Below are 24,757 nucleotides of genomic sequence, written 5' to 3'. Positions count from 1 at the left end.
AATTGATGGGATTTTGTTCTAGAAAATATTTGCTACAGAAGGTATTTCTTGTAATATTCAGGAGTTTTGAAGTCGCGCTCAGCCCAGAAAGGGAGCGGTGTTTCGAAGCTCCAGTTCGGGCCAGAGTATTTTTGAGCGTGAAGATAGAGGATCAGGTCGTGTTGATTGGGATCAGCAGGAGTGTTCCTGCATTTATCACTAGAACGCGCATGATTTAGGAAATCAGTCCACAACTTACCAGAGCGGATCCTTTTCAAAAGCCATCTGAGGCGTGTCACTTTCCTCGGCAATCTTAAAACCTTTTGGTCCCCAATATCTTCTGTGATATCTTCTCTTTGTTGTCGTTCCAAAATCGTTCTTTCCCAAACAGAGGATCATTGTAAACCGGGTCGTTGATGATCGGGAAGCCCAAATACTGAGTATGAACGCGAATTTGATGTGTTCTACCAGTCTTTGGCATTGCACGAACAAGACTTTCGTTGCTATCTTCGAAAAATTCAACAAGCTCGAAGTTTGTCAAAGCAGTCTTTACTTTTTTCTCGTCATCGCCATCCTTTGCTACTCTGTAAATACCCTTCTTCGCAGAGATTTCAAACAAGCTCTCTTCGCACGTTGCCTTTTCAGGAAACTTCCCAACGACTCTCAGCAGATACTGTTTTTGAACAACTCTGTCAGATATTTCTTTGCTTACGCGCTTTGCCACTTCTTTCGTTTTGGCAAAAATAACGAGCCCAGAAGTGAGTCTATCTAGTCTGTGAATGACGTGGTAGTTCACTTTATATTCTCGGGCAATTAAGAAGATCAGTGAGTTGTGTCGGTACTGTGCTACAGGATGAATTGGGACGCTTGATGGTTTTTTCACGACGTAGAACTCGTCAGTATCGGCGATGACTGTTGGCAATTCGATTCTAATTGGAGGCTCGTGGCGATGGTCCTTCGTTGAAATCATATCCCCGTCTTTGATGATCCTTTCTTTGAGCTCCGAAGCGTTGATCTTTTCCATGTTTAAAAGCATGTAGCCTCGCTCTGCCGTTTCATTTAACTTTTCAGGCGTTGAAATATGAAGACTGAACTCTTTCATCATCATATCAAAAACAGACATGCCAAGCCATCTCTTCAGCGCGAACTTATGATGAGTGAAGAAATAAGGTCTAACTCTACGAAGACCTTTCTCTTCGTCAATTATATAGTCGGTCTCTGCGAATGTATCGTCAAGCTTTTCCGGAGATAGCGGCGACTGTTTCTTCATTAAATTGACCATTTTGAGCTTTTTATTTTTCCTTGTCGTCAAATTTTCTGCCATAACTGAAGCAACTGCTTCTTTAGTGTCTAATTTAAGCAGTTTAACTGCAGGTGCATCTTTACAAACTTGCATTCTGAAGGGATCATTCTTGCTCAAAATAATTGTAGAAAGAAGGAATGGTAAATTCTGGCTATTGCATGTTGGCAGGTAAAATATTGCACATGTTTAGTCTCAATTGATCCACAATTTTTCGATATCATTATTTTGACAGTTTTTGATAGTTTCATCAACAAAACTTTGAAGCTGAGGTGTCAGTTCATCTGCTGTTCCAGATGCGTCGATCACCTTCCAAATCTAATGCACTCATTTCAATCAGCTCAGTTTTATACGACTTACATCACTGTGTTCTTCTTTCAACCGAGAATATAGGCTTCTAACTTTTCGCTGAAACTCCACTTTTTCATATCTTTCTTCTCCAAAGCCACCTCTGCTTTTTGCAGTTTCTTCGTCAACGTCAAGCTGAAGAACAAGATCTGGTTTTGGAAGTCCTCGGTCGGGATTTTTGCACCACTCGAGATCAAGCCCCTTTGCAGCGGTAAAAGCGACACCAGAAAATGCGTATCTGTCGACCAAAACTGATGTCCCGTTGTTCAGGTAGTTCAAAATGCTCTCTGAACGTGCATTAAATTTTCCAACTAATTTCGCCCGAGATTCACTAATTAGATTTCTAATTTTTCTTAAATTTTTATGCAAAATCTCTAGATAAACTGTTGTTATCAGGGCATCAGAACTAAAAATAATCAGTTTTCGAACTTACTCAAGTCCGATCGCCGTATATTTAAGGTAAGAAAGGATTAAATACCAGATAAATAAATCAAAAAAATTTTTTTCAGAAAAAAGTTTTTGAAGAAAAAACCGAGACGATTTCTCAGATCAGCCTCCTAAAAAGGTGGGACGAATGATGAGAAAACCTATCTAGGAGAGCACGAGGAAATGGAGCTAAAACGAAAAACCTGCATTTTCTATCAAAAAAACTGCAAATACACTTTTACAATTAGAATCTCCGAAAAATATATATTTTCATTATAATGAACGAAATTTCACTATATTTTTGTCCTACTTTTTTTCCTTTTTCACGCAGGTAGACTTACGAGCATGTTCCCATCGGTTTGCGGAGAAAAGCAAGTGAATAGCTTGGTCCGAAAGGTTGTTAGAGCTCGTCAGGTACCCGTTAATGGTCTGTCCGATTTCGCTTGTCCTCTAGAACTCTTATTAACCCAATGCATCAAAGGAAGTAGCTCACCTCAGGAAAACGTGTCAGATACACTTTTTCACCTTTATTAAGCATTTGATTGAAAATACGCTTGATTTGCGTCGACTTGCCCGATCTATCGACCCCTTCAAAGATTATCAACGCCCCTCGAGCCATTCTGATACACAAAAGAATTATTAAAAAATGAACACAAAGAGTCGAGTATTCTGTCAAATAATCTATTAGTAAGCGTTACTGACAATAAATAAGGAGGGAGATTTCAAAGTGTGTATCTGACAGAAATTAATTTGAATGCACTTAGGCGGACCAGATGTTGAGGTTGTGGAAGAACAACACTCGGCCGGCCCAGAAGGTGACCATGCCGGTGAGGGTAAAGACGACGCAGAGGTTCAAGTCTCGGACTAAAAGTTTGGTGGGTTATAAATCTTGATTTGGTAATACTTACGGAATCCCTCCTCTCCGAAAAGGCCGACGAGGATGGAGGTCTCTGCCTTTCGCTGGTTGAAGGTGATGTCGTAGTAAAAGTAGATGGCTGGGATGTAAGCCGTGGCCATAAGAACCAAACCTGAATAGAATTAGCAGTGAAAAGGAAGTTCAATATTACCGAGTGGTCGGAAGTAGGCGGGGTGAGCGGAGAAGAGCGCCACTGGCTTTCGGGCGTGAGCATGACCGCCAGTCTCGAGGGAAGAGACGAGGGTTCGTCGGGAGAGGACTCGGGTGGGGACAGCCAAAATTCGGTTCATTCTGAAGTTCAATGGATTATTTGAAGTTCATACGGATTGCGTTTAGGGAGCAGTGTGTCAGAGTTTATTTCAACTTTGATGGTCCCTTCATTTTCGACTTTCGTCGGGCGGCCCGTTTCTTTTGTTTTATTTCTTTCGCTTCGAGCTTTTTGATCTTCTTTGCGTCCGTCACAATTTGACCCTGAGACTTCGCCTGTTTCCATTCGTTTTCTTCTTGCTGACGTTTCTTCTCTTCGATACGGATACGCTCGGCTTCCTTTTCTTCATTCCTTTGAGCAATTATTTCTCGCTCCCTCATCTTAATCCCGTTAATTGGGTAATTACTCCTTGAACTCACCTTCATCTGGTGCATACGTAGCTTTTCGTCCATCTTAGCTTTCCATTTCTTTTGTGAGTTAGCTCCCTTTGGTGTCATCGTGTGAATGGGCTTCTTAGAGGTCTTCCAGCTACGGCCCGATTTACGGCTACCAATAGTGTCTGTGGCGGTCATGAGCGAATTTCTGAACAAGGAAAGATTTAAAATTATGAATCTATAAACTAGCATTAACAGTTATCAGTGGAGTAAACATGTGGAGAACGAGAAATTTCTCAATCGTGTTACTTTATGAATGAGTACTTGCGATCTTGTGATCAGAATAAATAAGCATCCGACGAAATCATTGCATGTTTTCGCTAAAAAATGATTAAAAAACCTGGCATGAATTGAAAAGTCTTACAGGATGATGGTGATACCCTGGCCGCCACCGATGCAGGCGGACCCGAGAGCGTACTTGGAGCCAGTTCGATTCAAAGCGTGGGCCAAGTGACCAGTGATTCGAGTACCGGAGGCACCAAGACTAAACAGAACATGAACAAACGCTATAAATATCGAGACTTACGGATGGCCAATGGCGATAGCACCACCACAAAGGTTGGTCTTGTCGTTGTCGAGGCCAAGTTCCTTCTGGACAGCGAGGAATTGAGGAGCGAAAGCCTCGTTAACCTCGATGAGATCCATCTGATCCAAAGTGAGACCAGCAGCAGCAAGAGCCTGCTTGGTAGCAGGGACAGGTCCGATGCCCATGACTTTAGGTTCACAGCCAGCGGAAGCAAAGGAAACGATTCGAGCAAGAGGAGTAAGGTTGTGCGCCTTGACAGCTTCGGCAGAGGCTACAACGACAGCGGCAGCACCGTCACAGACACCAGAAGCATTACCAGCATTCACAGTGCCATCTTTCTTGAAGACGGGCTTGAGCTTGTTGAGCTGCTCGAGGGTAGTCTGTGGCTTGGGATGTTCATCAAAATCCATCGAGACGGGCTTTCGGCGGATCTTGACATCCATTGGGGCCATTTCCGCCTAAATATAAGTCATTGCCAATACTTCAATCATTCAAACCTTGAAATGACCAGCCTCGTTGGCAGCGAGCCATCGTTGCTGGGTCTGGTAAGCATGGGCATTAGCTTCTTCCATGGTGATGCCATACTGAACAGCAAGATTCTCAGCGGTGATACCCATGGGAAGCTTGATGTTTTGATCAGTAAGACCAGCCCAGAGAGTGTCCTCAAGCTTGAGATCTTGGCCAAGTCGAGTGCCGAATCGAGCACCTCGGAGGGCGTAAGGAGCCTGAGACATGGATTCAGCACCACCTCCAATACCGATCTGGGTCATGCCAAGTTCGATTTCCATGGCAATCATGTTGATAGATTCGAAACCCGACCCACAGAGTCGATTGACGGTCAAACAGGGGTGGCCTTGTCGATACCAGCGCGGAGAGCACTATGTCGGGCAATGTAAGCGGCATCGCTGGAGCTCTGCATGACGTTTCCGACGCACACGGAGTCGACGAGGGAGGGATCGACGCCAGCCTGAGCCATGGCAGCAACATTAGCGTGAGTCTGGAGGTCATTGGCAGTGAAGTCCTTGAGGGCACCGCCGAATCCACCGAAGGGGGTTCGCTTAGCGCCAACAATGAAGACTTCTTTGGTCAGTTTAAGGGCCATTCTAAATTTTAAAAATCGAAAGTTTTTACGTGCTTAGTTTATATATTGTTATCTTCTTAATTTTCCTAAAGGACGTTCGATAAATGATTCGAACAGAAAATGATCTGTTTTTAGCAGAGAGCAACAAGGACAGTATTCCAAGAGGAGCAACAAGGACAGTATTTTATCTGTCAGCCAGTTCGATTCAGGATGAGCGAAGTAAACAGAACATTGTTCTAGAGCTGATCATCGAGTGGCTATATCAAGGTGTTCGTTCCACTTTCGCTCGAGATCGATTGCACATTCTTTGCTTTCTTCATTTTCCTCTGAAAATTACGTTACGTAAACTCTGCGCGCTCTTACTCATTATTTTATTTACACGACGAATTAAGTCTTTCTGAAGAGAAAATACTCAATTACCTTCGTTAGGAATAAAGTCCGAATTAATCTCAAGGTCGTCTATGGGCAAAACCGCATTCCGCCACTTTTCGTCAATAATAAGACTAATTTTTGGATCCCGAAAGAGTCCCGACATGTCCGCAGAAAAATCTTAACCAAGATTGATATTAATAAATTCGTTAAAAACGTAAAAAGAGTAGCATTTTTCGCATAAAAGGGAAGATTTTCTCTTTGTCTGGTTGGTTGCGCCCGGGTAGATTATCGAGTTGCATGGGTGCGTTTGATTGCTCATTCTAAGAGGAGAATAGATCTTTTAAACATGAAGATTTAAAAGTTTGCATACTATGGTTTTTAATGAATTTGAAGAATAGTAGGTTGTGAATCATCAGGGAAAAGTTGCAAGGTGCGAAAAACAGAAGTGGAATTGTTGTGAATTCTGACGTAAAAAGGCAAAACTCTAGTACGAATGTTCGAAAGGTTTCAAAAAGTAACTTCAAAAACTTGAATTTTGCTCTGTCATAATAGGTACTTATTTGCAGTTAAATCAAAAATATATAATATATTAAAGCGATAGACAGTAGATCTCATTGATAGAAAGTTATGGCAGATAATAAAAAGTGAACTTTGATTGAGTATTCTATCGATTGACGTTGATGATAGAGAGGACTTGTTTCTGCTTTTCATCTGACAAGGAGTCCAGTAAACTCTAAACAAGGATTTATAACATGATGAAAAAGTATATGTTTACCTGGAACATATCCGCAATTTGGTCGACTTCTTGGTTCTCCGACAACTTGAGCACTTGCTTCAGACATTGATCGTGTTGATTTTGTTGAATTAAAATGTTCAAGTGCGAATTTTTATTCTCAAGCTGCTCAGCTAGCCACTTTTCAACGGGGATATCTTCGTCCCATTTGATACCGCTCTTGAGATGGTTCTGGAAGAAGTAACGCTCAAGTGTGGCTATTGCTTCATCCCGGGTCACATCGGGATCACTTTCTTGAATCAAATCCACGCAATTGTCCTCAAGTAACTTTCTCCGAAGTCGGTTGTAAAGGAAATGGCGGCATTCTGCAAGTGGCACAACTTTTGTCAAGCAGCGTTTGCTCGCAACTGCTTCTAAAACACAACTCAACTTTCGATGTTTGAAGATAACTTACGTGGCATGTCATGAAGGTCTGCAAATTGAATCGCAAGATTGTGGTACGCGTCATGAAGAGATTTGCTCCTCAAAGTCGTTAGCTCCGATGTTTTGCCGATCTCTTCCGTTGTCAAATTGCCACTGTTGAGAGTCGCCTGAAGCTCTTTCATCTGCTGGTCAAAGCGACACATGAGCTCCTGGAGGTTCTTGTCCTTTAGTTTGATCTTCACGGTTCCTTCTGGCTCTAACACACCGGATCGACTATTTGGATCAGCAAAAGCTCGATTTTCGATGGATTGATGGACTTGTCGAGTACGGCCCAGGCTCCTCCTCGGAGCTCGCCCAGTGGCGGGATGTAAATCAGAACAGGTCCTGATTTGAACTCAGATAATGCGTCGACAATCATCGCACCGAATTTCAAAACTTGGTCGTACATGTCCTTCATTCCTCCTGAAAACCACGCCAGTTCGCTAGAATCAACAGCGGAAGGCCTTCTTGGTCGATATCTTTGATGGCCTGGGCGGTCTTGAAAGCTGAATCTGGAAACCACACGGAGCCCGCTTGAGTGATTACTTTTTCGTGAGAGTTTCGATCAGCTGGATCGGCAGGAACTAGACTCGTTACTTGTCTTGTTTCGGCAGCAATAACACCAATTGGGATTCCTCCTAATCTACCTCTGCCAATAAGAACCGTCTTAGCCCAATCTGGCTGGAGTTCAAGCAGAGATCCTCGATCTAAAATGCCAAGATGATCGTCGTCTCCAGCCAGGATCCTGCGTGCATCATATATTTTCTCCTTGATTTGAACGGTGACTTGGCGCTCTGGAGGATCATCACAAATTAATTTTGGCACTTTCAGAAGCTTGCCCTTGACTGGAATGTAGCTCAGCCAATGGAGAACGGTTCTAATGCCTGCATAATCGTCGGCAACAGTCAGATGAGATACTCCGTTCTTTGACATGATCTGAGGCCCACCGAGTTGTTGATTTGACGAGTAGACACTGGACCCAAGAACAGAATTGAGCGCAACGAAGCCAGTCAAAATCACGAAGCTCGATTCGACCTGGACCACGCGTTGACCCAGTCTGACCAAGTAAGCTCCGATTCCAACAGCCCGACCAGTGACAAGTGATATCGTTGGGATTTCGCGATAGGCTTTGCTCGTTTCGCCCGCAATCAGCCCTGAGCCAGCTAGAGCTGCTGTGCCACAATCGGCAGATCCGATGATGGCGTTAATTTTGTACCTTGACTCATTTTCGTAATTGACATGTTCCGCAATGACTTGGCTTGAGAATTTGCTGTAATCAGTCGAAGACAGATAAAAATACTCCACAAGTCCTGCCTCCTTGTCTTTCCACGCAACCTGGAAGCAGCTCTGTATATCTTTGCTGAGACCGATCCGGGCGCCAGAATTGTTGCCAGTTATGTAAATTCGCGGTATACCTTCATCGCGAGCCAATTTACTCGCTGCGGCAAACAACGCGTCTTCAGCGGGACCAAAACTACCTTGTTGGACTGTACTGTCATTGGAGATAACGACGATCTCCCTTTTGCCTTCTATCGTTGGCTGGCTAAACTTCATGCGCCAGGCAACCATACCTACAGTGTTCTGTGCTGGATCACGCGTTACCTCATGAAGTTTGCCACTTTTGTCGAGTATAAGCTCGTTGCATGTAAACAGATCTTTGGGGTGTTTTACCTTTCTATCTTCCCAAGAGCTCTTCAATGCAGATTTGAAGAGAGACGGATAATCGTAAGCATATGCACAGCCAGCTGATTGAGCCTTGTAGCGAGCAGTTTGGAGAAGATCTTTAGTACTGTAAGGTGTGTCAGTTGAAAGTCCATTGAGGGGACCTGGATCTTCTTCTGGGCCGATTGAAACAAAGATCGTCTTTTGTGACTGAACGACTTCGCGATAAAGATGTGTCTCAAGGCGGAAACCGTCTTCTGAGCTCAGGAAGATGCGATAAGAAGTTGTTTCCTCTTCCTGGCGGACATTAATCTTAAGCTCAGCTTGTGTAACTCGCAGTTCCCATAGCCGCCGTCCATATTTGAGAACAACCTCACTGACCGAATTGAGAACTTCATTGGCCTCCATGTTGACGGATGGCGCGAAGTTCAGAAACACATGATTCTGGTCAGTTTTGTAGCTATGCGACTTGATGGCAACTTCTAGCTCGTCGAGAGATTCAATGAGAAGCCGTTCGCCCTCAGAACGAAGGTAACTGAAGCTCGCTTCTTCTGTGATCAGATCTGAATGGCGAATAATAGCGCGCACAAAGAAACGATGGTCTATCGATTCTTTTCCACACTGATTCTTGGCAATTCCATGGTAAAGATGCATGCGGTGATTCTGTGTTTGATAAAGCTTCAAAGTGAAGTTTCTCAGGCGAGACAATTCCAGTTGGAAAGCGAGGGCCGGCTCAAGATGACGGTAAATTTCATCTTCTTTGTACTCATCTCGTGATCGGAATGTGAAGAACTTAGGCATGTGACTCTTCTTGTGAACTGCGAAAGTTATGCGGCGGATGCATGCGTTTCTGAAGTCTTTTTGATAGTTTTGTGAAAACTCGCGGAAACGTTTCTCAAGCATCTCGTCATCTTCGCCTCCTTTCTTCGAGCGGAGGAAGACATTGAGTGTGTGCACTGCTGGTCCTTGATTACGCGATTTACCAACGAAAAAGACCTGGTCTGATGGCGGATCATATCCTCGGCCTGGTGGGGATTTCGCGCCATAAGGGTCGTCATCATCACTCATGTATGGATGTTCAGTGAGTTCTGACGAGTCAGACTCTTCGTCAGATTCTTCTGACTTTAGGTAGCCAAAGCAAGTCAGCACATCGTAAATATTATTCTCGAAGTCTTCAAGATTTTCATATGCTACCATCAATCCAGTTCGACCGAAACGAGACAGCTCTTCAAAGTTCTTTTCGTATTCATAGCCGGCGATGCATAGATCTGGAAAAGATTCGCGATTCTGCGCAATGCCCGGAGGTGGAATGTTGGCGAAGGATGACTGACGAGATGGGTGATTGCAGGGAAGGGAAAACTGGAATTCGACCGCGGCTTTGGACGTACCAATCTCGATGGATTCGACGCATTCGATGATGTAGGCGGTGTAGGCTCTAAAATGAAAGTTCGGGTACAGAGTCTGTTCTAAATACTAAAAGGTGCTCTAACCTCTGAACATAGACTTCCAAAGCAGCAAAACGAACTAGCTCGAGTTTGTGATAGAAAAACTCCGGCAGCACGTCGAAAATAGCTGTTTCTGAGACAACCAGCTGCTGAAGCCTGGCAGGGAAAACAAGGGCATTTGCAGAGTTATCAATTGCAGATAGAAATATACTCTCAATTTGATTGTGACGGCGTTGGAAGCTCGGTTGATGACCTGTGATTAGTACTTGACGGGCGGTAAGAGCACAAGAACAAGAGCGCAAAGTTGCCACTTCATCAATTTCTTCCTGCATTTCTGAAATTCAGATTGTCATCTATCACCAATGAGTAGAGAATACCTAGAATCATTTCCGCGTCGTGCTTCAGCAGGACATTGAGGATCTCGTGTATCAACTTGCTCTTCTCGATTCGATTTCGATGAGACAGAATCATTTTCGTGGTCAAGTCAAGATCCTCATTCTTGATAAGTATCTCCTTCACGCTCTTCTCGAATGTCTTTGACTGGAAGTGCTTTTCAATATCGGTAAACTTCTTTAGCATTTCTTTTATAACGCTCTTCTGAAGTCCTCTTATATCGTCGACATATTTATGACACAATGTTTCTATTTGGCTGACACTGACGTAGTGAAAGTTACGGTCGTCTGGATTAGTTATTTTGGCGGCGTACAGATTCATAAATTTCTAAAAGAAAACTGTTAAATGGATCAAAACATGTGTTAGTACCAGAATTCTCATAGAAGGGAATCTTGTGAGCATGGAACCAAGACGATGTCCATATCTTTTCAACTCCTCATTAATTTGACCTTCTAATTCATCCGGTATCCTCCCCGAAAGTCGAGTCATCACTTCTCTCAGTTCGTAAAGGGGCAGTCGTCTATTTTGAAATATTGCAAACATCTGGGATACGCTAAATAATAATAAAGGCCCGTTACAAAATAATGCGATCTTACAGTCGTTTGACCCATTTTTCGATCCTTTCTCCGGCAACAGAATACCCGTCAAGAACAGCATGTATATTCGAAATGACTTTTTCGAGTTGCTTATGTGGTGGATGTCTTCTGTCTCGAGTGGAAGTAGAATGTATGCTGCCAGTTGATCCAGATTTCTTTCTCATCTCACGGGCAATTATTGCAGCGCCGTCACTTCCAGTTTTCCGGCGAATAGAAACATGAGACTCACCAGAACTTAGACTTGCTGTTGACTCAGAATCATTGTCAGGGACAAACTCAGATAAGTCGCGCATGTATATTTGTGGCTTTGGTACCCGTAAGTTTGGTCCAAGCTCTAGGCGAGCAATGACGCTTCCGTTTGACAAGAACGCGCCTGGTTTCTTAGAATGAATGATCTTCCCTGGGAGAGATACTTTGACGGTCATCACCATTTTCATGACTTCTAACTCTGCGACATCTTGACCTTCCACAACTGGAGATCCATCTTCGACAAGAAATCGCACGAGTTTGCCAGCGGAAGAAGAAGTAATCAAACTTGGGTCCTTCTCTTTATCAAAAACAACAGTTTGATTGTTGATCGTAACGCGGTAGTTTTCAGCTGTCTCTTGCAAATAAGAACAGTACGATACTCCATTGAGTTGAACCAAAATTCCAGAGTCGGAAAGTCGGAAGATGCTCACAATAAGTTGCGTATTGTTGAGCTCGATGCAGAAGCTCGATTGAGCTGGTCGAGAAATCTTCAAGGATATCAGTTGGTTTCCAAGGATTAGATTAAGCGGGAGTTCTTTCGGAGGCAAACTTTGAATTGGCAGAATTTGTCCCTTTTCTAGAGCTGATTTGTACTGCTCAGTTACAGTCGACCAATGCCGGTCAGCGATATGAAGCGCGGTGCAAATTGCTGAAATTCGTTCATCGTGGACTTCCGGTCGATCACGCGTAGCAATAAGGTGATCAAGCCAGCCAGTCGAAAATGACGAGTTACGAAAGGTCTCACTTTCAATCAGATGAGACAAATACTCGACAGTAGTTCTGAAGTCGCCTCTGATTGATATTTCGCGCAAGACCATCCCCAGATTCGACGTAGCTTGCGCTCTTGTTTCGCCCCATGCAAAAATATGCCCGAATTGCGAATCACAGTATTCGTGAAGCGAGCCAGACGCAACAACAGAAAAGTAACCCCAGACGTTCTTTGAGCTTCGGAAATTTAACTCCTGGACTGTGCCACTTCCAGGGCGAAATCCTTCGTCTGGATTCTCAGCAGTTATTCGACACGCAATCACATGGCCTCTTGGATTTTCTTGAGAAGTTATGTTCAATTTTCCATCGATAGTCTCGTAAATTGGGCTTAGCAAAGGCATTTCATCAAGACTTATTCCAAGTCCGACACAAAGTTGAGTGGCCGGCAGATTAACATCAGAAATCATTTCAGTGCATGGATGTTCAACTTGAAGCCTCGGGTTTAGCTCGAGAAAACAAAAGCGCTCCTTCTTCGGGTCATATAAATACTCAACTGTGCCTGTCGAGTGGTAGCCCACCAGTTTCGCAAGTCGCACTGCACCTTCTTCCATATGTTTCCACTGATCCTTTGGCGCTATTGTCTGAGGTGCCTCTTCAATGATCTTCTGATGACGTCTTTGAATTGAACAATCGCGTCCATACAATGAGATCGCATTTCCAAGCTGGTCACAAAGCAGTTGAACTTCGAGATGGCGTGCTTCATCTGCGAATTCCATCAGGAAGATCGAGCTTCCAGATACTTCTGCTTTTACTTGGCGATAGAGCGTTGGAAAGTCTTCTTTTCGCTCACACTTTCGTATTCCTTTTCCACCGCCGCCATTGGCAGCCTTGATCATTAGCGGATAGCCGATTCGATCTGCCTCATCGACAGCTTTGTCAAGTGTATCCACGCATGCTTGTTTGTAGTGTTTCTCTGTCACTATTCCATTCTCGCACGTTATTCCTTCTCCAGACCACTTTAGCGTTGGCAATCCAACACTCTGTGCAATGATGGCAGAGCTGATTTTATCACCCAAAGCTCTCATCGCATTACTTGGAGGGCCTAAGAATTCTATTCCGCTTTTTGCAAGTAAGTCAGGTAGCTTTGGATTCTCAGAAGCGTGTCCCCATCCAGCCCAAACGGCTTGGACATTTTTAGCGCGGGCGATTTCTGCAATAAGGTCGCAGTTAGCATAATTGTTATGATTCGAGCCGCCGGGAACTGGAACGTATTGATCGGCAAGGCGAATGAACTCTGCATTCGCTTCGAGGTCTTCAGGGGAAACCATGACAACGAACTTTACTGTCCTCTCGTTGCGGAACGTCTCGTAACACTATAAAAAAGGTACGTAATCTTACGACGCATCTCGCAACAATATCTTACCCATCTTCTGATTGAGCGAATGCATTTAACAGCCGCGATTCCATTATTCGCGATCAGTACTTTCTCGATTATCTTTTTACCATTGTGGCGGGACACAAACTCGGCCATAGAGGCACATTCCTGCGGAGTGTGTTGCTCGCGACGACGACTGTGCATTTCATCTGAATTCAGTAAACTTAACAGGATCCATCAAGTGATTATTTCTTGACAAAGTCGTTGGGCGAGGGCAGCTCTGTATCAGAAAATTTAAAGAAAAGAGCGTTACGACCTTCTACTACCGCGCAAATGTTATTTGAAAGGAAAGTGCTATTTGGCACGAGTTCATGAGGAGTAAAATAGTTGATCACATGTTCGACCTTATTGTCGTTGGCCCATGGCTTCTGTTTTGTCCCTCGCTTGCAAATAACAACTGGAGAAGCTGCTTGAGAAGATTCAGAGGGAATAACTGACTGGATAAATGGTACTTGATGGGCACTCACCGTCTTCGTCTCCAGACATGACAAATGGAATTGTTTTACTGGTTTGATCTTGGAGATATCGTGAGCCTTTCTCAATTCTTCAAGCTTTATCTGCCGTTTCTCCTTCCAGTCACGCCATTTTCCGTAAACATCTTTTAGTTCTAGAGAATATCTTCCGCTGTGATACAGTCTACGTAAAATGTCTCCTTGATTGCGTCCAGGTTCGCTTGGACTCCATGATTCTTCAAACCATCCTCTTGGAGGTCTACCTTTTTGCCCAAGAGATGTTTTCCCTCTCAGAGTTGAAATGCCACCTTCGTCAGGTTTTCTATTCGCTTTGATCATTTTTGGAATGTTCAGAATCCGATGCTGATTAATTTTGACAGTGGCGGTGCTTGCAGCAAGTTTGTAATTCGCCCGGAATAGCCAAAACATCAGCTGCGCCTGTGTCATGGATGAAACATTAAGAAGCTCAGAAAAGACTTCTCGACAACTCAGATGTTTCCCATTGCAAATAATTGAAACGTGGCTTGAAAGTTGAAGATAGGCTGCTTCGAATTTATCAAAAGTCATTATCGAGCCTTCACGTTTTCCAAAAAGTTTGGAGAACTTGTTAAAGTCACGCATCAGGAATTGGCCATCAGAAGAATCTCTCAAAACAACCGGCGAATTGGTCGTATGAACTCGCGGGAAACTCACACAATCCTCAAGCCACTTCTCAAATCGTCCCATAATATCCTCCTTCTCTGTCTCCGATATGCGCGAAAGCTTTCCATTAGACGTTATTTCTAGCTCTGGCGGTTTCGCGTTGCTTCCCCGAAGAACAAGCGCTACAGTTTGCTCCAAATAAAAACTCATTCTAGGCTATTTGTTTTGATTTTGACTGATTTTTATTATCGTTTTTGTTTTACAAACTTTGACAGTAACTTGACTAACAAAGTTGACAGAGAATACTTGGATTTGAACTAGCGCTAGAGTTTTTGCCTCGCGCGCGCAATAAGTTAAGGATGGGTGGATGGAGGAGTAAAGGGAGCGAAATGAAGTGATGGAGTTTAACAAAGAACATGTTGGTACTGGAAATAAATTAATTTTACTATTTACTCTTGGACGCCAAGCTTCTTCTTGAGCGACTCGGGCATGGTTGGTGGTGGTGGTCGTGGGAGACGGAGGGCGACCTTGACACCATCGTAGATGAACCACTGGAGAGCGGTGAGGGTACCGATCATGATGATACGGGCACCAAGTCCCTTCCAGACACCCTTGGGTCCCATCTCCTTGAGGACTAGGAAAACGTTAATCAAGGGATAAGGTTTGAAATTCTTACTCTGTCCGGCAGATTTGGAAGGATCCTTGTTGATGACGGAGACGACAGAATCGGCGGGGTGGGAGACGATGGCGCAGAAGACACCAGCGATGTAACCGGCAGCGAAGGTGACCATGAGCTGCTCGGACTTGGAGCACTGAGCTCGTGGCTTGGGGACAACGTACTGGTAGAGAGCCTCGACGGTCTTTTCGAAGCAGGCGAACTTCATCATTGTGTATGGAATCTGTCGCATCCACAAAGGCTTGAGACCTCGAATGAAGGTTCCGTTGCCCTCTTCAGCGCGCATCTTGGGGAAGCACTCGCGAAGGGTGGAGGCGTAGTCGGAGGTCTGGATTCGGACCTAAACGGTGGGTAAAATCTGATGATCTTTGAGCTGCTGGTTACCTTGACAGCTTCCATAGGAGCAAGGGCAATATCGGCAAAGAACTCGGCAGAAGCGGAAGCAGCGAGGTAAAGAGATGTTCGGTAAAGGAAAGCGTTCTCTTCGCCCATGGCGTTTCCGTAGAGGTTCTTGAAGATTTCGTAGAAACCGAATTTGCAGGTTCCCTGCATGGAGTATCCGATGAAGGTGGGAGCCCATCCTCGGGCGAGGGCTTTGACACCTCCCTCAGCAACGGTGACCTAGAGAAGAAAGGCAGTTGAAAATGGAAGTAAGGAGGAAATATTACCTTGAGGCCCTTGCCGAGGGATGGGTATTTGGCAGCGTCGACCTGCATTCGGCACTTGACCAAATCCAATGGGACGACGGCGGTGTGGGTAAGACCACAAGAGAGAGCACCACCGATCATACATTTCAAGTAGTACTCGGTGGATCCGAACTCACAGCTGAATTCATATTTTATTATGTGCTTAAACCCAATTAATAATTGGCAAAGCTCATACTTAAATTGTCGGGTTAGTTATATAACTTGTATTCGAAGTGATTTTGATCCGATACCTGTATTTGGGATCAGGAACGCTTAATTTCAATGCTATGGCAAAGTTGAAACTTTGATGATTGTTACGTAAGAAATTTCAAAGATTGAACTTACCATTTCGAAATACGAAATTCGTCGAGGAATAAGAGCAATTAAAAAAATGCGGAAAAAATTCCAAAAATCCGTCCTGAGGAAAGCCACAATATTTACCTGGTAGCAGCATCAGAAACAACGGGTTTTCCGAAGGGATTCTGTTTAGCGATATCGAACAAGCTCATCTCTAGAATAAACCCAATTAACCTCGGTCGAATATTCACCTAAGAACACAAAGAAAATCATCTCTAGAACGGTAGATTTTGGAAGGAATCTCTCATTAGTTGGACACTCTGAGTCAAATATTGGTGGAGGCCGTTGGCATTCAAGCCCGTTGATTGGTGAATACCGGCTCGGTGCGGCCTACTGAAAATAGTGGTTCGGACCCAGCTATTCTCGGAACGATCCATGTCTGATAATCATGGAATCTCATTTCTAAGCTTTGTTGTCTTCCGTCGACCCTCCATGATTTTAGTTTTATTGAATAATTTATTGTCGCTAATTTTCCAAATAGCCTACATGCTTCAGGGTTTTGCTGTTTATTCAAAGGGTAGAATTCAAAAACTGACGATTTTTCTTCTGCATATGCTCTCCAATCAACAGTCGAAATTGTGCCTTCGATTCATAGCTGGCTCCTTCGACAGTATCAATGGAAGTTCCGCCCTTGAAGAACTCGAACGTTGGAAGTGACTCGACCCGTTGCTGAGCAGCGATCTCTGCGGCTCAGTTCGAAAATGCTGTTTCATTATTTACAGTGACTACGGGCCAAATACAATTCATCATAAATTAAGTTCTAAAACAGCTCCTACGAGTTCCACGGCGTCTAGTTTCGCGAAGATCACATCCTCATTGAACCATTTTGCCGCTCTGGCTTGGTCTTCGAACCAAGGTTGGATGATCTTGCAGGGCTCGCATCGCTTGGCATAGTAATGAACAATCACAAGACCTGGCTGAAACTTTTGGTATTCCGGAGTCAGTTGGAAACGACTCAAACCTTCCTGGTTAAATCTTCAAATTGATCAAAGGTTTTTATTTTCCTGACAAGCATAGTGATCTCTATTCGTTATTAAAACTATCTCAGCAAGTAGGTAAGCTACTAAAGTCCTGCCTTCTCTTTTATGATGGCGATAAAAATGGTCTTATTTCAAATAAGCAAATTTTAAAGTCGATACGATCTTTTCAATTTGATTTTATTTATTAAACAGAATAGTAACTAATTGTACTTTGATTTTATGAATTGATTGCACAGTAAAGAAACTGTAGATAGAAGGCAGCTCTATTGTCAGTCATGGTGACCTTGAGACGAATTTTTTCTAGGGTTGTTTAGGTGGTTTTGTTTCTTTTTGTGAATCTTCTGCTGGAAAACGATTGATTTGTAATTGACAATGATTCCCGGCTTAGAGGAGCTCGTTGATCTTGGCGAGGAGTTTGTCCTTGTTGGCACCTTCGAAGCGGGCGACGGAGTTGCCACCCTTGAAGAACTCGAAGGTTGGCATAGCCTGGATCTTTTGCTCGGCGGCGACGTCTTCCAGCTCGTCGACGTCGACCTTGGCGAAGATGACTTTTCCGTCGAAGGCCTTGGCTTGCTCGGCGAGCCACGGGGCGATCATTCGGCATGGACCGCACCAGGTGGCGAAATAGTCGACAACGATAAGTTGGCTCTAGCATTTTTGTTAGAAACGGGGATTTATGGGATCTATTGTCAATAGACTATTGATATTAAAAAATAGGCCGTTCAAGAGTTTCAAGCTTACCTCCCCCTTGAGGGCAACAAATTCATCCTTGGATTCGAGTTGTCTGACGGACATTTTCTTCAAATTCGGGCGATCTCGACTTTTGACAAAAGGAAAATGAGGGGAAATTTGGCTGTGACGTCCTTTTATGCACAAAGTGATTGGGCAAACATGCGCGTAGGTGAGAGACCTGAAGCTCTCTCGCACCTTCTAGAAAAAAAATCGACTCCTATTGTCGTTAATTCTGACGGCACTTGTCTCAAAGAAATGGGCACTTGTTAGAAGTGCACCGGTCATCATGTCTAAATTGCTGATGAGCGGTTTATCACCGCATTTCAGTTGTAAGTGAGGAGATTTTTTTTATAAAGGGAAATGGAAAATTTATTAGATCAGTTTCAATAAGTTTCATGCGCAGAAGCAAGATCTTCTTCAATGGAATTTCTAAAGTTGATGTTGTCTCAGATTCTAGGCGAGCTGTTGAATTTTGCTGCTAATACCCGCTTTATCAGCTCCTTCGATTCTGGCAACAGCGGCGCCTCCCTTGAAGAACTCGAAGGTCGGCATGCACTGAATCTTCTGCTCAGCAGCGACGTCCTCAAGTTCATCAACGTCGACCTTGGCGAAGACGACTTTTCCGTCGAAGGCCTTGGCTTGCTCCTCGAGCCAGGGGGCGATCATTCGGCATGGAGGGCACCATGTCGCGAAATAGTCGACAATGACGAGAGCATTCTTAAATTTTCTGATAGATTAAGTTTGTCTATATCAGCTTACCTCGCTCATGAGCCCTTTGAATTCATCTTTAGATGCAATTTTTCGAACAGACATATTCTCAGTGTGTTGACAGGACCCTTTCTCTTTACGGAGTGAAATTGCTCAGGTAGAGAGGACGTATAAAAATACAACGGCGACTAATCTCTTTTAACGATTCTGAGTGTGCCCTTGACAACACCTTTTCAGACTGGTTATGAATCATCATCATCATCAAATTATGATCCCAACGATGATGGAAATTACCCGGTATGAATTTAACACTGTCATCTCTTCCCCAGTAGATCATCAAGAATGATCTGTCATGGCTTCACGTTGGCCATAATTTTAGTACTAGAAGTTCTACTGTAGATCCTCAATTTCTATCTGCCATCCTTGGGCCCCGAATTTGGGGGTGAGTCCGAAGTCAGTGTGAGACGGTGATTGATTATAAATTATAATTTATAATTTATAAATCAGAATAGTCGATCGAATTAATCTGAAGATTAATCTTTCAAATATTTATGGCACTAAAGTAATTATTTCTAGTGCTACGATATCATATCCTCGATATGGGATAGTGGGATTCCTCGTTGAACAAACTCATCCCTTTTCTAACAAGTCTGACCTTTCAATCTTCAAGTTCCAGTCGCGCTGTTGATGATCTTCTATAATTTGATTTATTTTTCGCTATTATGTCTGGATTAGTGCATGTCATGTATGCATGAGTGGAGAGCAGACAGGTGAGTGCTCTTTTTTCGCGAAAATGAAACTTCGGCCGATGGCTTCATTAGTGCCTCATTGCCTGGCCCGCTGCTAGCCGAGCATAAAAACCGACATTGTTTGGAGTCAATTGCTACAATTCAAAATTGCAATTTCAAAATTCAATTGCCAACGCGTGTTTACGAAAACATCCCTTGTTCAAATGAGGGCTCTTCGACGATATCACTTGTTTGTCGTGGATTTTAGTTCAACTGGATCGATCGTTTGTCGAAAATTTCCAATTGAAGCTCGCTTATCTTATTATTCCGCTTGAAGCAAGCTGCGAACTTTGAAGCCCTGTAATTATAACTCGATCCCAGAAGTTGACTAACACTTTGAGCACTTCAAAGATGCGCTCTAGTTTGTTTGGAACATTTCCAAATTTCCGGTGGCGGAGATTTTCCATCTATACCCGGAGCGGAGCCGATCCAAGTCTTCTATTTTAGGTGGTTCGTTCCGTCCCTCGCATGTTCCATTTCTCCGCTCGGCAGTGCTCGTCTGACTGTATCTATGATACAGAATAGTGTTCAACTTGAAGATGGATTCAGGGATGAAAGGAAGACTGTTCTCCGCGGCATAGTGTCTTCCAGTCGCAAGTTGTTACACCAAAAGTGGCAAAAAAGGCATTTACAAAATTTGGGTCGTTCCTGGTCGCACCGGGGCAAGGGTGCGAGAGCCCAAGAGGGCCACATCAATAGCCCGAGCTGGACAGAGAGCGACAGAAAGAGAGAAGAGGTTCGGACGGAGTCGATCGAACCAAAGGAATTGGCGACCGGGCGTAGGTTGGCGCCCAGCGATAGGTGGCCCTCATTCTCTTCCAAGGCCCTTGCTTCAGAAAGACCCTCATTCGCAAGAGCCGGAAGAACAGCTGAAGACCCGGTTGACCCGTCCTTCACAGAAAAAGAAAAGAGCACGCCCCTCCCTTGAGGGAAAGATTTCTTACGCTAGCCCAGCCCCGGCCAATAGAAATTCGATGGAGAAACGCCTTCTGCTACTCCGGCCTTTGTATTCTGAAAATAACCACTTTTTTGTATCAAGAAAAGTTTAATTTGTGAATTGAAGAGATCGCTTATCAACTTTGATGAACTACAGTTCAACCCGGCTGAGAGCGATTCTTATCAGAGATTCTTATCGCCCGATTTTAAGAGAATTTCGCCTGCTGGATTAGCCCACAGTATTCTTTAGTTATTTTTTATGACTTCAAGATATAATTATTTGTTACTAAATTACGCTGTTTTATTAAATTTTTGATATTTAAAAGCAATAGAAGAATATTGAGTATTTTCTTTTACAATGTTTTATTCGTAACTGTATTATCGTGAAGAATATCAATGAATCATCACATGACCATAAAAAGCCATTATCAAGCGTATTCTTATCTGTTTTCGATTTTGAATTTACCCCGAAGCCAAATTTGCACAGGGCAAAAGAGTTCACTGTAGTGTAATTTTGCCCCCGCGCTACAGGCTCTGTAGTTGATTTGTATTCAAATTCAATTCCATATGCATAATATAGATCCATTACGTGAATGTTGCGAATAATAGGCTTGGAATATTCCCGCGAGAATGGCACTAAGTAGGTGATAATTGGTTTACCGTGCGGACCTTCCTGAACCGAGTTACAGTAAATACAGTAGCGGAGACAGTAACTGAGTGCATGTACTTGCGTGCGATTTCACACGGGTTATGAATTTGCGCTCTTTACTTTTTCACACGTATCACGTTTTCGAGAAGCATCCAGCTCCGTTCTTCCAAATTTTAGCGATTTTTTGCGTTTTTACAAGAGAATCGACTTTTTACGAGATTTGATATTTACTGACATGTTCCTCTTCAGACTTTGAATTTCGAAAGCTTTGTGAAATTCAAGCAGAATCAAACAGAACTATATTTGAAATCCGTGTTATAATAAAACCATTTCAATAATTGGAAATTACCTTACCGATTTTGCTTTTCGAATTCGAAAATTAAGAATTTGTTGAGGATTTAATTCTCCAGTGCTCTTGTAGTTACACACTTTTTGTATAAGCACGGCGTTTTTTGGGATGGGGATTTTCCGTTTTCCCTATTCTGAATAAATACCGCCGCGATAAACAAAAGAGAGAATTCATTAAAAAGTATATTCTCCAATTTTGATCGAGTCACTCAAAACTGCCGTGCTCAATAATTACATTTATTGCTTCATTTCCGCTAGTGTCTTTTTAATTGCGCCTGCCTCGCTAAACTCGCTATAACTCGTATCATGACCTAAATAATTGATCGAAGTCCGCTTTTATTTGAAACGAGGAGAAAATATGTTTGGCTGTACAATGCCAGCACTATACAAGTTGTAGTGTCACAATCTCGCTGTTGGATTCTCGCCAAGAGCGCGTCGCTTAAAATAGAGGAAGGCCTCGTATTGTCAGATACTAGTGTTAGTGCGGAATGCACTCGCTTAGGGTCATCACACGAAGCTGTGAGATTGGCTGCTAGACGGAAAACTTACTTGAATAATTCTTAGTTTTAGGAGATAGAGTCTAGCGCAGTAAGTTAAAACAACGGTATAAACCGGTCCAACTACAGTCTTTAGTTCTCGTCCTTGCTTTCAGAAGAGGGCTAGTCTTTCGTCTGTGAGACCCGAGCCGTGTGATAATAGTGCATCATGTAACCTGTCGGGACAGGTGTAAGCTCCATTGTGTGTGCAAATCTTCGAAATAGAAATCGCTCCAAGCGCGACTACACACTATCAATGCATTAATTTACCCAGTCGAGGGAGATTGAGAGAACTGTTTCTGAAAGAACACTTGGCCCTTTTTGCGATGATCGATCAAAATCTAAAATTAAAAATTATTCCCCTTGAGCACTTATCAATCATCGGCTCACGTAGCTTGGATTTGTGTTTATGGAGAATATGGGTGTGCCGAGTCGACACAATTGTCCCCCAGGAATAGGGCGGCGTCCGAAATCGATCTCAGACAATTTATTACTTGCCATACTCGCTCCTTTGCAATTAACTGAGGCCGAGAGAATGTCTTCTGTATTTTGATTTTTTGTTCATTCAGTTTTAACAAGAGAAAAATGCTACCTTTATGTGACTTATTGATTCAAATATCATTTCGGTACTGTTAATGACCTTATTTGTCTGATTTTAGTCGATTTTAATGCGAAAACTAATCAAATCCTTCATTTTTAGACTGGACTTGGGGTGTACGTGAAAAGTTTTTACATGCCAATGGAGTTCCCTCAAGATATGGGCTCAGATTGGCGCAAAGAATCGACCAGTTCCTCGGCCTCGAACGGATCTGGCAATGACAGCAGACCTAATAAACACAACCCTGAGTATCCTAAGGGGCAAAGCCGCACAATCTACCTCCCTGCTGAGCGCACCGGCGCTGTCATCGGCAAAAATGGACGAATGAAACATCTTATCAAGGTCAGTACACAACTTCAAAGCGCTTTCAATCCATAATCGATAAAAAAAGAAAAGTCTTTTAAGACAAGTCGATAACAGCCAATCTTTTCAGGAAGTTTGCAATGTTTGGATGTCGATCAAGTCAGAACCATTCGAGCACGATGTGACGAAGCGGGTCTGCGTGATCCGAGGTCCAACTGTTGACAACCTCGACCATGCCGAATCGCTCATCAAGGAGCTTCTGCGCGAGCGCGAAACCACTGAGAAATCCATAGCTTTGAATACCAGCGACGATGTCGGCCGTGTCATCGGATCCGGGTGAGTATTCCTCAACGCTATCGCCCTAATTGGTTTAACATTTAGTGGCTCGAACATCCAAGTCATCAAGGACAAGACAGGCGCCTTCGTCTACGTAGACAAGGAAAACGTCCCGGCTCAGTACGCTGGCAAATGTATCATTCGCGGAAACTCAGTGCAGGTATGCCTCCGCCTTCAGAAATCTGGTCTTAATCGATCTGCAGGTTCAAGCCGCGGAGAAGCGAGTCCTGGAGCTATTAGCTCGCCGGGATAATCTCCTTGAGCAAGTTGGTCTTCACAGGAACATGCAGCAAGCACCGCAAGCAAGTTTGCCCATTCACAAGCCGACTGGCTCGGCTCATAATTACAATGAGACAATCGGAAACAACTCGGGCTACAGTGGGATGAAACCGGACCACAATGGAAACTATTTTGACAGCGCGTAAGTACCCTTGCTGAGCTCTGAGACTATATCGCTTACTTTATGGCTGTAGTAAAACAAATGATGACACGAAAATCGGCGTTTGGAACTCATCCAGCCCTGACACTACTTGGAACTCTCGGGAAACCGAGCGCGAACTTGTAAAACAAAGCAAGAAACGCATCCAGGACAACATCCTTATCCCGCTCAATGCCGTCGGAATGGTTATTGGAAAGAAGGGCAAGAATATCAAGATTATTCGTAAGTTGGACTTCATTTCTTCTTTCATAAGCCACGACTTCAGAGGAGACATCCGGTGCTAATGTCTACATCGACAAAGAATACACTGGCCACACAGACTCCAATGCCCTATGCGTCATTTGCGGCAAGTCCGAGCAAGTCGAAATCGCAAAAGAGATGATCTACGAAAAGCTCAACCAATACAACACGTCCAATTCCTTCCCTATCCTCGACCCGCAAGGTTCTATCATCGGCACGCCGCCAAGTGACGCACGCTCCGACGGTAGCAGCGGCTTGAACTACCACTCGCCACTTAGCAGAAGCTTCAATAGGTACTAAGTGACGCCCAGACAGTGTTTTGATAGGACTGTTTAAGTATTTCTCCACCAAGTTCCAACCAGACTCAGTTTGCATTTCCTCCGCCTACGCCCAGCTCCTCGGCCGCCTTCTATCAGCCCGCTTCGCCGTCCACTCCTCTGCATCATCATTCTACTCCATCTCCACAACACCTCTCTCCACTCAAGCCCCAGCATCTTCATCCCCACCAACAGCACCACCAACATCATCATCCGCAGGCTCCTCATCAGCAAGCGCCAGCGATGCAGCCCCCACGGCCGCAGCACTATCACCAACAGCAACAACCAGATCATCAAAGTTACAACCAACCAAACACCAACTTCCACAATGCTGCTAATAATCATTTTGACAACCAAAACCATGTTTTCAACAATCTTCAGGAAGGGTTTTCGCCAACGCAGACTGTCTTTTAATTTAATGAGTAACGATTTTAATGCGTCGCCGAAACCCGTGTCAGAATAATCAACGACCTAGACAACTGCAACTTCAGCAACCCTCACCAACGCACCAGCAACAACGAAGCTACCCGAACCAAGAATCTCTTTCTCCCCGTTATCAGAACCATGCTGCCATCATGAATTCCCACCCGAACATGGCAATGTCGAACGCAATGCCGCAACCACCACCTCCGATCAAGACGCCCGAAGAGCCCCACTCGCCCGACGAGCTGGGACTCAACAAATTGAGTTTAAACATTCTAGACAACAACAACGACTCTTCAAATTCGAGCTGGCTCGATTCAGACGCATTTATCAAAACA

The 24,757-nt window shown here is 43.9% G+C and overlaps 12 protein-coding genes across 13 annotated transcripts in view; 1 reads left to right on the top strand and 11 right to left on the bottom strand.

Annotated features, from left to right (window-relative positions):
• LOC145703920 (fumarate hydratase, mitochondrial-like) overlaps positions 1-24,757 on the bottom strand; it is a 38,385-nt gene that overhangs the window by 6,383 nt on the left and 7,245 nt on the right. The window lies entirely within an intron of this gene.
• Positions 9-1,411, bottom strand: LOC145703946 (pseudouridylate synthase RPUSD2-like). The gene is given in 3 exon segments (XM_081781363.1): positions 9-198; positions 239-375; positions 377-1,411. Coding segments are annotated over 3 exon segments (1,302 nt in total). The 5' UTR covers positions 1,376-1,411; the 3' UTR covers positions 9-32.
• Positions 1,411-2,683, bottom strand: LOC145703930 (thymidylate kinase-like). Its single transcript, XM_081781346.1, has 4 exons — positions 2,547-2,683; positions 2,395-2,503; positions 1,640-1,914; positions 1,411-1,597 (listed from the first exon to the last, which is right to left on the bottom strand). The coding sequence occupies exons 1-4, from the start codon at positions 2,670-2,672 to the stop codon at positions 1,475-1,477; spliced, it is 633 nt and encodes a 210-aa protein (XP_081637472.1). The 5' UTR covers positions 2,673-2,683; the 3' UTR covers positions 1,411-1,474.
• LOC145703939 (uncharacterized) lies at positions 2,714-3,291 on the bottom strand. The gene is made up of 3 exons (XM_081781357.1): positions 3,121-3,291; positions 2,962-3,081; positions 2,714-2,917 (listed from the first exon to the last, which is right to left on the bottom strand). Exons 1-3 carry the CDS (start codon positions 3,257-3,259, stop codon positions 2,814-2,816), a joined length of 363 nt encoding a protein of 120 aa, XP_081637483.1. The 5' UTR covers positions 3,260-3,291; the 3' UTR covers positions 2,714-2,813.
• Positions 3,323-3,769, bottom strand: LOC145703937 (uncharacterized). The gene is made up of 2 exons (XM_081781354.1): positions 3,597-3,769; positions 3,323-3,557 (listed from the first exon to the last, which is right to left on the bottom strand). The coding sequence occupies exons 1-2, from the start codon at positions 3,747-3,749 to the stop codon at positions 3,324-3,326; spliced, it is 387 nt and encodes a 128-aa protein (XP_081637480.1). The 5' UTR covers positions 3,750-3,769; the 3' UTR covers position 3,323.
• On the bottom strand, positions 3,830-5,242 carry LOC145703925 (3-ketoacyl-CoA thiolase, mitochondrial-like). Its single transcript, XM_081781339.1, is given in 5 exon segments — positions 3,830-3,931; positions 3,976-4,095; positions 4,138-4,595; positions 4,635-4,987; positions 4,990-5,242. Coding segments are annotated over 5 exon segments (1,197 nt in total). The 5' UTR covers positions 5,240-5,242; the 3' UTR covers positions 3,830-3,915.
• LOC145701954 (acetyl-CoA carboxylase 1-like) lies at positions 5,274-7,127 on the bottom strand. Its single transcript, XM_081779166.1, has 4 exons — positions 6,778-7,127; positions 6,366-6,736; positions 5,639-6,323; positions 5,274-5,544 (listed from the first exon to the last, which is right to left on the bottom strand). Exons 1-3 carry the CDS (start codon positions 6,947-6,949, stop codon positions 6,255-6,257), a joined length of 612 nt encoding a protein of 203 aa, XP_081635292.1. The 5' UTR covers positions 6,950-7,127; the 3' UTR covers positions 5,274-5,544; positions 5,639-6,254.
• On the bottom strand, positions 7,086-14,567 carry LOC145703909 (acetyl-CoA carboxylase-like). Its single transcript, XM_081781307.1, has 7 exons — positions 13,741-14,567; positions 13,262-13,422; positions 10,882-13,211; positions 10,655-10,838; positions 10,270-10,612; positions 9,938-10,226; positions 7,086-9,882 (listed from the first exon to the last, which is right to left on the bottom strand). Exons 1-7 carry the CDS (start codon positions 13,757-13,759, stop codon positions 7,200-7,202), a joined length of 6,009 nt encoding a protein of 2,002 aa, XP_081637433.1. The 5' UTR covers positions 13,760-14,567; the 3' UTR covers positions 7,086-7,199.
• The window catches only part of LOC145703927 (solute carrier family 25 member 3-like), a 43,493-nt gene continuing 33,322 nt past the window's right edge, over positions 14,587-24,757 (bottom strand). The window contains exons 2-6 of one of the 2 annotated variants that reach the window (XM_081781343.1): positions 16,171-16,260; positions 15,712-15,868; positions 15,428-15,664; positions 15,044-15,383; positions 14,587-15,001 (exon numbers count right to left, since the gene is read on the bottom strand). In XM_081781343.1, coding sequence (XP_081637469.1) covers positions 14,817-15,001; positions 15,044-15,383; positions 15,428-15,664; positions 15,712-15,868; positions 16,171-16,238 — 987 coding nt within the window. In that variant the 5' untranslated portion in view covers positions 16,239-16,260 and the 3' untranslated portion in view covers positions 14,587-14,816. Of the gene's footprint in view, positions 15,384-15,427; positions 15,665-15,711; positions 15,869-16,170; positions 16,261-24,757 lie in introns of both variants that reach the window. The other variant, XM_081781342.1, reaches the window with a different exon arrangement.
• On the bottom strand, positions 17,256-17,953 carry LOC145703725 (thioredoxin-like). Its single transcript, XM_081781119.1, has 2 exons — positions 17,808-17,953; positions 17,256-17,714 (listed from the first exon to the last, which is right to left on the bottom strand). Exons 1-2 carry the CDS (start codon positions 17,859-17,861, stop codon positions 17,451-17,453), a joined length of 318 nt encoding a protein of 105 aa, XP_081637245.1. The 5' UTR covers positions 17,862-17,953; the 3' UTR covers positions 17,256-17,450.
• On the bottom strand, positions 18,141-18,719 carry LOC145703726 (thioredoxin 1-like). The gene is made up of 2 exons (XM_081781120.1): positions 18,558-18,719; positions 18,141-18,515 (listed from the first exon to the last, which is right to left on the bottom strand). Exons 1-2 carry the CDS (start codon positions 18,609-18,611, stop codon positions 18,252-18,254), a joined length of 318 nt encoding a protein of 105 aa, XP_081637246.1. The 5' UTR covers positions 18,612-18,719; the 3' UTR covers positions 18,141-18,251.
• On the top strand, positions 22,488-24,425 carry LOC145703918 (poly(rC)-binding protein 1-like). Its single transcript, XM_081781330.1, has 7 exons — positions 22,488-22,703; positions 22,795-23,000; positions 23,046-23,160; positions 23,204-23,421; positions 23,474-23,661; positions 23,705-23,972; positions 24,017-24,425. The coding sequence occupies exons 1-7, from the start codon at positions 22,497-22,499 to the stop codon at positions 24,408-24,410; spliced, it is 1,596 nt and encodes a 531-aa protein (XP_081637456.1). The 5' UTR covers positions 22,488-22,496; the 3' UTR covers positions 24,411-24,425.

Source organism: Oikopleura dioica, chromosome PAR (genome assembly GCF_907165135.1).
Source record: "Oikopleura dioica chromosome PAR, OKI2018_I68_1.0, whole genome shotgun sequence".
Taxonomy (NCBI): domain Eukaryota; kingdom Metazoa; phylum Chordata; class Appendicularia; order Copelata; family Oikopleuridae; genus Oikopleura; species Oikopleura dioica.
Note: the sequence above shows the minus strand (reverse complement) of the source record. Positions and strands in the feature narration are given on the sequence as shown.

Bases quoted from the DNA above. Each gene is read 5' to 3' on its own strand.
- LOC145703918 (XM_081781330.1), top strand. From the start codon at position 22,497: ATGCCAATGGAGTTCCCTCAAGATATGGGCTCAGATTGGCGCAAAGAA. The intron at 23,001-23,045 runs GTGAGTATTCCT...TTTAACATTTAG, and splicing joins GGCCGTGTCATCGGATCCGG to TGGCTCGAACATCCAAGTCA. The intron at 23,973-24,016 runs GTACTAAGTGAC...GGACTGTTTAAG, and splicing joins CTTAGCAGAAGCTTCAATAG to TATTTCTCCACCAAGTTCCA.
- LOC145703726 (XM_081781120.1), bottom strand. From the start codon at position 18,611: ATGTCTGTTCGAAAAATTGCATCTAAAGATGAATTCAAAGGGCTCATG. The intron at 18,516-18,557 runs GTAAGCTGATAT...AGAAAATTTAAG, and splicing joins TCAAAGGGCTCATGAGCGAG to AATGCTCTCGTCATTGTCGA.
- LOC145703909 (XM_081781307.1), bottom strand. The intron at 10,839-10,881 runs GTAAGATCGCAT...ATTATTATTTAG, and splicing joins GAAAAATGGGTCAAACGACT to CGTATCCCAGATGTTTGCAA. The intron at 10,613-10,654 runs GTACTAACACAT...GTTTTCTTTTAG, and splicing joins TCCCTTCTATGAGAATTCTG to AAATTTATGAATCTGTACGC.
- LOC145703937 (XM_081781354.1), bottom strand. From the start codon at position 3,749: ATGACCGCCACAGACACTATTGGTAGCCGTAAATCGGGCCGTAGCTGG. The intron at 3,558-3,596 runs GTGAGTTCAAGG...AACGGGATTAAG, and splicing joins TACGTATGCACCAGATGAAG to ATGAGGGAGCGAGAAATAAT.
- LOC145703930 (XM_081781346.1), bottom strand. From the start codon at position 2,672: ATGGCTCGAGGGGCGTTGATAATCTTTGAAGGGGTCGATAGATCGGGC. The intron at 2,504-2,546 runs GTGAGCTACTTC...TAAGAGTTCTAG, and splicing joins ATCTGACACGTTTTCCTGAG to AGGACAAGCGAAATCGGACA. The intron at 1,598-1,639 runs GTAAGTCGTATA...TGAGTGCATTAG, and splicing joins TGAAAGAAGAACACAGTGAT to ATTTGGAAGGTGATCGACGC.
- LOC145703939 (XM_081781357.1), bottom strand. From the start codon at position 3,259: ATGAACCGAATTTTGGCTGTCCCCACCCGAGTCCTCTCCCGACGAACC. The intron at 3,082-3,120 runs GTAATATTGAAC...AATTCTATTCAG, and splicing joins CGCCTACTTCCGACCACTCG to GTTTGGTTCTTATGGCCACG. The intron at 2,918-2,961 runs GTAAGTATTACC...CCAAACTTTTAG, and splicing joins TTTCGGAGAGGAGGGATTCC to TCCGAGACTTGAACCTCTGC.
- LOC145703725 (XM_081781119.1), bottom strand. From the start codon at position 17,861: ATGTCCGTCAGACAACTCGAATCCAAGGATGAATTTGTTGCCCTCAAG. The intron at 17,715-17,807 runs GTAAGCTTGAAA...CAAAAATGCTAG, and splicing joins TTGTTGCCCTCAAGGGGGAG to AGCCAACTTATCGTTGTCGA.
- LOC145701954 (XM_081779166.1), bottom strand. From the start codon at position 6,949: ATGTGTCGCTTTGACCAGCAGATGAAAGAGCTTCAGGCGACTCTCAAC. The intron at 6,737-6,777 runs GTAAGTTATCTT...GTTGTGTTTTAG, and splicing joins AGACCTTCATGACATGCCAC to AAGCAGTTGCGAGCAAACGC. The intron at 6,324-6,365 runs GTAAACATATAC...ATCCTTGTTTAG, and splicing joins AAATTGCGGATATGTTCCAG to AGTTTACTGGACTCCTTGTC.